Genomic DNA, 9,120 nt, shown 5'->3' on the forward strand with positions numbered 1-9,120 from the left:
CCCCAGGCCCGCTGGAGGGGAGGAGGCCCTGCACCCCAAAACCCCCCTCCAGGTCCTGGGGAGTTGCAGTAGGAAAAGGCAGGATGGGGGTCCTGGCCCCGGGGGGCTCCCTGCGCCCCACAACCCCCTGGGGAGCCGCGGCCCCGCGCAGCCCCCGACGCTCGCTCTGGTCCAGGGGGAGGTGGCCCCTGCGTATCCTGCCGAGGCAGGAATCAGTGGGGAAACATTGTCCTGGCAGGGCCTTCAGAAGTAGGTGAGGTTCTTGACCAGCCCCAGCTCCAGCATCCGCTTGATGGCCGCGGCCTCGTGTGACACGTTGTGCTCGGACGCCTGTGGGACGAGGAGCAGGGGGTGACACCACAGCTTGGTCACCCTTCTGGCCCCTCCCAGCCACCTTGGCCACCCCACCAGAGCTGAGCTGGCCCCTCACCTGACATAAGGAGCCCCCCAGAAAGGAGGGAAATGACCCTCCATGGCCCTGAGTCCTGCTCACACATGAACCACATCCAACCCTCCCTCGTGACCACAAAGACATTGGGCTATGGGGAGAAGGTAGATGATGTCCATGCCATACTGGACCCATCACTGAAGATGTGCCCATGAGGCAGCTTCCTGTGCCCCCCCACACCACCCAGCGGAGCAGGGTGCTGCTCTCCTAGTCCAAATTCCTCCATCCTGGGGGGAAAAATGGGGCTAACGTGGACAAAAAGCAGGGGTAGGTCCTCACCGCCATGGACCTGAGTGTGATCTGCTCGTAGTAGTGGATGGTCTGCTTCTTGTTGGCCGAGTCAGGGTAGCCAAAGCCTGCAATGTGCACCAGGTCACAGAAGTGCAGCGCCAAGGTGATGGCCAACAACCCCGTGGTGGGCTTCTGGAGGGAGAGGGTGGAGGAGAAGATGTCAAGTGCCACAGGCCTTTAGTGAGCTGCACAGGATGGCTGGGGGGTACCAGCAGGGAGGATGTCACCCCTCGGGGTGGGGAGCAGGGTGGCCAGCCATCCCCACCCCTTACCTGCTTGACCTTCCGTGGTTGCTTCATGGGGAGGTTGAGCAGTTTAGCAGCAGTTACTTCCATGTAGTAAGGGTTGAGGACACGCACTTGCTCGGGGTTGGCCTCCCAGATCAATGGGGGCTGCTTCCAAAACCCTTTCCGAACCTACAAGAGGACAGAGATGCCCAGTTGTGTCCCAGTAAGAGAGGTAAGGTCCCAAGGGTGGGGTGGGATGAGGGTTGGGCCCCGTTCCCTGCCACGCTCACCCTCTTCTTGTCATTGAGGATGGCCTCCATCCACTGGAAGTCCATGGGCTTGAAGGGCACCAGCACTAGCAACGTGTCAGGGTTGTTCTCTGTCTGGGGGTTGAAGTGGGCTGACTCGGGGTAGAAGAGGCGCATGGTGGTCTTGGAGCCTACGTCCTGCTCATAACCATGGACTGGAGCGTTGTTCAACCTTGGCAGGGGGACACACGGGGACATCACAGGTGTCAAACCCACCTGGAGGCAGCAGCAGGGGTGGGGCTCAGCGGGACGGAGGTACCTGATCACAACATCATACGTGTTGATGGTCTCCCCCATGGAGCTGTTGCGGAGCCGGTGGCCGTTGCCCACCACTGCGCACCTGCGGCACTTCAGGCTGCCAGATAAAAGCCTTGTCTCAACCAGACCCGCTTGAAACCCAGCTGTTTTCACCCCAAAGGAGAGTTTTCACCCCAACGGAGGAGTTTAACCCTGTGTTGTCCACTCTACAAAACCTTCTCATGGGTTGTAGAGGTTCATTTGGCCAAATCCGGTGCCCACAACTTGCAAATTTCATAGCCCCACCCATGATGAAAAGAAAGACAGAAAAGGCCCCAAACCCACCCCAACGTTACCTCTGGATGCTCTCAGGCAGGGAGTAGTGGGTGATGGACAGCAAGCGCAGGAGAACATCTTCTGCAAAGCGAGGAGAAGGTGAGGAAGGCAGCTCCTGCCCGTCCCAGTGCCCCGAGTGCCACCCCAGCCCTGCCTGACCCTCTCCTGCCCTTAGCCCAGCTCCGGACAGATCATCCTTTGATGGGGCTCACCCAAAACCCTTCCATGGAGACCACAAACACCCAGGGAAAGTGTTACCAAGTCTAAAAATCAGGCCAACAACTTGCTGAGGGGGAGGGGAAACAGAAAAATCCCTCCAAAAGTCTGTTTTATTTAAAAGGAGACAAATGGAATCCCCCAGGGAGGAGCAGCAGGACGGACAGAGCGACCCCCGGGCTCACCGCTGCCTTTCGTGCCGTAGGGCAGCTCGTAGAGCGACGGCGTCTTCACCCAAAAATAGTCCTTCAGCTGCAAGAAGAGTGGGTGGTCCCTCGTGTAGCTGCCAAGGAGCAAAGGGCCCGTGAGACCGGGATGGGGGATGGCACAGGGAGGGGTCCCGGCTCCGCGTCCCCTCCCCTTCCTTGCTCCACCCCCCGATACTCACTTCCCAATGAGCTGCACCGCTTTCTTTTCCACATCCCCTAGGGGACACGTTGTCTTGTTTTCTTGCACGGGGAAATAAAAGCTGTAAGGGAAGAGGTTAAAAATAACAGTAATAATGTTTGCTCCTCTGCAACCTGGTGAGGGGAGGGGACTCCACAACCACTGCGGTGGGATGTGAGGTGTGGTGGGATTCAAGATGTGGTGGGATTTTCCAAGCCATGTTGGGATTTTCCAAGCCAGGGTGGGATTTTTCAAGCCATGCCAGGGATTTCACCAGACAGCTTTGCTTTGAGGATTTAATCACTGAGCTTGCAGCCTGGCATCAGAAGAGGTCTCTCTTGCTCTTCTCAAACACTTCACACTCTCCACTTTCCCCGTAAAGTGGGTTCCTCCCCTCTCCCAGGCTCAGAAAATACAGTGGAATTGGCCAAAACCCCTACAGAGCCCAACTGCCAACACAAGCCAAGGGGGGACCCTCGTGACATCCCTCCCTCAGCCACAGCCAAGGATGTTGCCACCTCTCCAGTCCCTCAGGATCCAGCCAGATGACACTCAGCATCATCCCCAGGCAGAATGGAGGAAGGAGAGAGAAGGGAAGGACAGGATGTCCACTGAATGTTAAGGAAAGGCACTCACAGCTGTATGTACCTGTCTTCCCGGGAGATCGAGTACCAAACCATCACCAGGAACAGCGCCAGCACCCCGAGGATTTTCCCTCCTGCATGGCCAGAAAGGGGTTCGGGGAGGGGTGGGGAAGAAAAACTCCATCAAGCAAGTACCTGGGGTGTGCAAGATTGGTGGGAACCTGCAACCCCCAGCAGAGCCAGGATTGCAGAGCTCCAGGATGAAGGACCCCAAAATCCCCATCCCTGCTGTGTGATGCCCCAGTGCTCCACCACCCAAACTGGAGCCGCAACCAAGCAGCACCCTAGTTTTCCAAATGCAAATCCCCCAGGATCCTTGGAGAGACAAGATCCAGCACCCCCCTGCCCTCCATGGGACTCACGAGACTTGTTGATCATTTTTATCAGCAGGAGAGGAGGCATCAGGCGAGGGCCAGAGCTCTCATCGTGGCTGCCACCCGTCACCTGGAGCAGGAAAACCAGCAGATGAGGTCAAAACCCCTTGGAGGCACCCCCAAAAACCTTGGCCAAGAGGTACCACTCTCTGCTCACCCCATCCCTTGTGGGTGAGTCAGGGGTTACCCACAGGATTTATTTCCATTTAAACCCCCATTTCTCTTCCCCGCAGCCGTCAAAAATAAAAGCAGTTCCTGGGGAGCTTCAGCAGAACAGGTTAAACACCCAAATCCCCAGAGGAAAAACAAAAAAAGAAAGTGTAAAAATAAGCCCGTGGCAATGACCTGGGGAAAGGCTTTTAAGCCCAGCTCAAGCATCCAACTGGCACCAGCCACCACAGATCTGAAGCCAACGGTGCTGCCACCACCACCGAGCCCAGCAGAGACACCAGGCACAGCCAAGCGGGACAGGAGCAAAGATCATCACGTACATGGGGAACCTCCAACGCCTTCGAGTCAACCATCCCAGCTCAGGGAAAAGGGGAAAAAGCTCTAACACGGGTGCAACCACCGGTCGGGGCAACAGGGCGACTTTTTCCTTCCACTGAAACCTGGAATGAGGCAGCAAAAAGCCCAGGTCGGAGCCACCCTCCCAGCAAACCACAACATGGCATGGAGAGAAAATTAACTTACCAGGTGGGAGAAGTTTCGGGGGGGACACGTGGGAGATTTCACTCCCCAGAGATTGGTCCTACTCTAAGCCCAGCTCAGAGTTGGGTTTGGTTTTGCCATCCCAGGAACCAGCTCCTGGCTCCTGACCTGCCACGTCTCAGAGGAAGAGGAGAGGGCAAGGAGGTGCTGAATGCTCAGCCAAGAGGAAGGGTACACACCTGGACTGGGCAATAAAATCCTGGTCTCAAAGGATTAGTCACCTTGTTTTGCGGGAGGGGGCCACCCATCTCAGCACCCCACCCTGCCTAAAAAAGCCCTGCTCATGAACCCAGCACTTGCCACCTCCTCACTCAGGTAAAATGAGTCAAGAACAGCAGCTTTTGGGGCAAAATGGATCAAGAAAGAGGAACAGGACCAAAGGTGGTCCCATGAGGGCCAGGCCCTTCCCTGCCTCGTCACCAGCTCCTGGAATTAGAAGGGCAGGAAGGGCAATTAAAAGGGAGTTAAGGAAAATTAAACCATGCTGCAAGCAACGGGACAGGACATAAAGGGAAGAAAACGGCGTCTGTTTGACAGCAAAGCAAAGAGATGGGGACAGGGATGGGGACAGGCACCCCAGCAAAGCTCCTGTGTCCCACTGACCTGCTTCCCCCCAACAAACATGGATATCAAACCCCTTCCCAAAGAACTGTGCCCAGGCTGAGCCCCACCATTGCCTAGGGACTCCAGGAAGAGGAAGCAAATTCCCCCCACCCCCAACTCCCACTTTACAGCTATTCCTGGCTCTAGGAACCCCTCCTGGCTCAGGAAGGATGGACTAAACCCTCGATTGCAGCTTCAAGAATTGGAGCAAGCGGGGACAAGGAGCTGGGGGTAGCAGAGGGTCTCACCCCTCTTCAGACATTTTTTGGAAAAAAAAACAAAATTAGGGGAAAATTAAAAGCAGCTTTTGCTTTCTTGGGGTGTTTCCCCCCCCCATCAAAATCAGCCACCAAAGGCCCTGAGGGGAAATCTGCTGGAGCCTAGTGATGCTCCAGAGGAGCCTGAGCACCCCCATGGGCATCAGGACCCGAATTTAGCACCAAATCCCACGCCCCCCTCCCCCCAGCTCTCTCCTTCCGTGCCAATTCGCCCAGCAGAGCTTCACCCCTTCTGCCAGCGTCAAACACCAGGAAAACCTGCTCCCCCCACACAGTGTTTGCTTTTACATACCAGCTCCTTTCTTAAATATTATTTTTATTTTCTGAAACCTTTATCATCTCTTTCCCAGGCTTGTACCCACAAGCTGGGCCTGACACCAAACCTCATCTAAGGCAAACACCCCCTTGGTAAATCCCACAGGATTGGTGTTCAGTGAAGCATATGGGGAATGCCCAGCAGAGCAGAGCACACCCAGGCTGCCCTGGCTGAGCTGCTCCCTCAGCAATTCATCGAAGCTCCACTCAGTCTCATGCTACCAAACCCCCAACCCAAACCAGGGCCTAAAGCAGGAAGGGTTGAACACCACATCCCGCTCCCCTCCAGCCTCTGAGGGGGCTGAAAGGGGGTCCCTGCTGCACTCCCAGCCCCCCCACCCCAGCATCCTCAGCCTCTGCAGCATCCCTGCTCCTACCAACAGCACCCCCAGTCCCACAACTGCACCCCTGGTCCCCCCACAGCATCCCTGCTCCCTTCACTGCATCCTAGCAGCAGGGATACAACAAAGGTTGCATCAAAGCAATTCCTTTACCAAGAAAGAGGTATACAAAGATTTCCTGATCCTGCTGCTAGGCAGGCTTGCCTTTTATCAAAACTACAGTGAAATGCCTTATTTAAAAGGCTTGTTATTCCAAGTAAAAAACATCTGTGCACACTGGAGCCCATTCTCAGTGTCTTTGGGCACTTCCACATGGTGGGACAGGCAGTGGCCATGACCAACGTTATGGCTTGGGCTCCACCTTACTCCCTGAGTTCTTTCTCATCGCCATCTTCAGGATTTTCTAGGATTGTTCCCCACCTGTAAGAATTCTGCAGAGAACATCTCTCCCCACTCCCCACTCCTGTGGGTTCACTCCAGGGCATCACCACCTCCGCCAAGCCTCAGAGCTGGGGGGAAAGTCCCAGGTGGATTTGGCTCCCCACACTTGGAAGAAACATCCAAAAAAGCCCATGTCTGATGTCTGAGCAGCCAAACCACCCCCAGGCTGGATATTATCACTGCAGGCCCATCTCAAGGATGCTGCAAATCTCCTCACTGAGTTTTCACGTTCCCCTTGGATCCAGAGTGGGAATTTCACCTCTCAGTTCCACCATGTCCAGTGTGAAGCCCCCCAGCTGATGCCACCACCACAGCCACAGACCCTCCTGCTGGAGGGGTGACCTTGGAGGAGCTCATTCCCATATCTCCATCCAGCCTCATCTTCCCCACAGCCTCAACGGCTCCAGCCAGATCTGGCATCTCCAGATTTATGGATAGCAATCCACAAAGCAGCAGAGGGCACCAGCCAAAGCTGCTCCTGGCCCATGTTAGGGGGAAAAAAAATGCATTTAAAGACATGAGCAAGCATAGAGTTGAGGGGATTATAAATCCCTCATCCCATCCCAGGACAGGCAGATGGTGATCACAGGTACCTGCTGCCATCCTGGAAAAGCAGCTGTGGAGCAGCAGGCCAGACAGCACAAGCTCCTGGTGCTTTTATGTTTCCATGGTAACCAACAGATTGGGGATAATGAACTGTGACAGAAGGAGAAGACATCACTCCTGTGCTCCCATGATCCCATCCATCCCATCGGGAATGGTCCAGCTTCCCTGGGTGAGATAGATGCTGACTGGAAAATTATCATCTCCAACAGTTCACTCCCCAAAAAACAGGTATGTATTTTGAACTGGAGTGGAGCTGGATGGGATCAAGGAAGAGATGCCCTGGCAATCCCTAGGGATTCACTCCCATCAGCAGGAAAAAAAAAGAAACTAAGGAAGATGGAGAGAACTGGGATAGCACCAAGCCCTCACCCCAGCTGGATCCTGCTCTCCATTTTAAGGACAACAACCAGGATTGACTCCCAGGGAAACAGTTCACAGCCCCAAGCTCTTCCAAGCTCCCATCCCAGGGGTTTTCCACACACGGAAGGGCTGGGAATGCCAGAGGAGCCTGGCAGATGCTGCCATACCCCCCACCCCAGCTCATTCCCATCCTGCTCCAGCAGAACCATCCTGTGCTGCAGCCTGAGCACAACCTGGGAGGCAGCCTGGGGCAATCCCATGCTGGGAAAGGGATCCAGGCTTGGCAGAGCATCAAAGGTGCCCAAATCCTCAGCCTGGCATCCCAAAGCATCCCACCCCAGCTGCTGCCAGATCCAGGGCCTCAGGAATTGATTTTACTTTTTTTTTTTTTTTTTCCAGGCTGAGAAAGAAACTGAGACCCACAGCAGGTGGGGAAAAAACTTGGTGGGACTGGAAAGCCAAAGAGCAGTGGGGTCCAGAGCTGATCCCAAGGAATGGATATGGTGGGATGAGGTTGCTGGAGGGGAACCAGAGTTGCTGCAGTGGGATGGGGATGGTGGGGGGGGACCAGGGATGCTGGGGGGTGGGGATGAGGGATGGTCCAGTGGGACCAGGGATGTTGGGAGGGGGAGGACAGAGATGCTGGGAGTGGACCAGGGATGCAGAGGTGGAGGGATTTGGGATGCTGGGGGACACCAGAAACCAGGGCATTGCAGGAGCAGGAAGTGCAGTGGGATGCCAGAGGTCACCAGGACACGGCACCACAATAATCAACCCCGTTGGGCACCAACCTTGGCCATGCTCCCAGACCCCAGTTATCCTATTTTAAGAGCCCTGCAAGTCACTTTAAAGGAATCTTAATGGCCTCTTAATTGCCTCTTCAGAGGAGACTGATTCCTTAGCTCCTGGTATCCCAGGCTCACAACAACCTGGCCAAAGATTTATAATCAGGGGAAAAAAAATAAAAGCCCCCATCTCTGGCATGTAAATGTGAACAAAACATCTCAAACATCCTCCATGACCAGGGAGCAATTTCTGAGGTGGTAACAGCAAATTAGCTCAGGTAGGACCAGTCCTTCCACAGCAGCATGTTCCCAGAGTCATCTCACCTCTCCCTCTTCCTTTCCCTCTCCCTCTCCCCTGCTCTCCCAACATTATTTTTTTTTAATCCTTGCAGCATTAAAACCAGAGTGATTGGATCCAATTCTCTTCCTACAGCCCCAGAATACCAGCTGCATGGGTGCACCTGGGCACCCAATGCCTCTGGGGTGACCCCAGGCCACTGAAGGAGCCCAGGGCTCCTCCTCGGTGTGTTTGGCTACATTATTATAGGTTAAATATTATTATTTATTTTATACAGGCTTTAAAAACATAAAATAAAGACTTTTTTGTGGCTCACTACAACCCTGAGGTTACAGCCCAGCTGAGCCACCCATGGGAGAACAACCCCATACTCATGAGATGAGGGTTGGCATCCACCTGGAAGAGTTTTGCACCCCTGGGACTTCAGGGCTGAGCCCCTAGTGTGGATCTGGCCACCCCCTCCTCATACCTCTCCACTGGCCACCTCATTGCCATGTTTACTCCATCCCCAGAGACCATCTGGGGATGCAGGTGGCAACAGCAAGAGCGGCATTGGCAACACAGCTTCTGGCTAATCCCCCCACCAAAAAGCAGTGGGAAGGGGCAGGCAGCACTTTTGGGGTGCAGGCAGCTCCCCTGGGAGCAGCAGGCAAAGCATCCACAGGGATACAGCAGGGACACCAATGCTCCATGGAGGTACAAAACAAAACGATCAAGAGGCTCCAGACCATCTCCAACCCAATCCCAAGCAATGCCCAGACTCAATCCCAGGTGTCCAGGGAAAAAAAGGTGGTAAATTAAGGGATCTGAAGCCCTGGGGGTGAGTTGTCCCACAGGAAGCATCCCCAGCAGCTTCTGGCTATATCCAAATATCAAAAAAATAACCCACTCCATGGCTCAGCACCTCCAGCATC

General features: G+C 54.8%; 1 protein-coding gene across 1 annotated transcript; it reads right to left on the reverse strand.

Annotated features, from left to right (window-relative positions):
* Positions 1-243: 243 nt before the first annotated feature.
* ST3GAL4 (ST3 beta-galactoside alpha-2,3-sialyltransferase 4) lies at positions 244-3,992 on the reverse strand. Its single transcript, XM_010008089.1, has 11 exons — positions 3,960-3,992; positions 3,457-3,538; positions 3,087-3,168; positions 2,452-2,532; positions 2,249-2,346; positions 1,868-1,928; positions 1,534-1,629; positions 1,257-1,446; positions 1,012-1,155; positions 728-871; positions 244-330 (listed from the first exon to the last, which is right to left on the reverse strand). Exons 1-11 carry the CDS (start codon positions 3,990-3,992, stop codon positions 244-246), a joined length of 1,098 nt encoding a protein of 365 aa, XP_010006391.1.
* Between the last annotated feature and the right edge of the window lie 5,128 nt (positions 3,993-9,120).

The sequence above is a fragment of the Chaetura pelagica genome, unplaced genomic scaffold, assembly GCF_000747805.2.
Source record: "Chaetura pelagica isolate M959 unplaced genomic scaffold, ChaPel_1.0 scaffold32, whole genome shotgun sequence".
NCBI lineage: Eukaryota > Metazoa > Chordata > Aves > Apodiformes > Apodidae > Chaetura > Chaetura pelagica.

What these genes read in the sequence shown, in the direction of transcription:
- ST3GAL4 (XM_010008089.1), bottom strand. Translation starts at nt 3,992, where the DNA reads ATGGTTGACTCGAAGGCGTTGGAGGTTCCCCAT. An exon ending in AGGCGTTGGAGGTTCCCCAT is followed by an intron (nt 3,539 to 3,959) that starts GTACGTGATGAT and finishes TTCCTGCTCCAG; the next exon opens with GTGACGGGTGGCAGCCACGA. An exon ending in GAAGACAGGTACATACAGCT is followed by an intron (nt 2,533 to 3,086) that starts GTGAGTGCCTTT and finishes CTTCCCTTACAG; the next exon opens with CTTTTATTTCCCCGTGCAAG.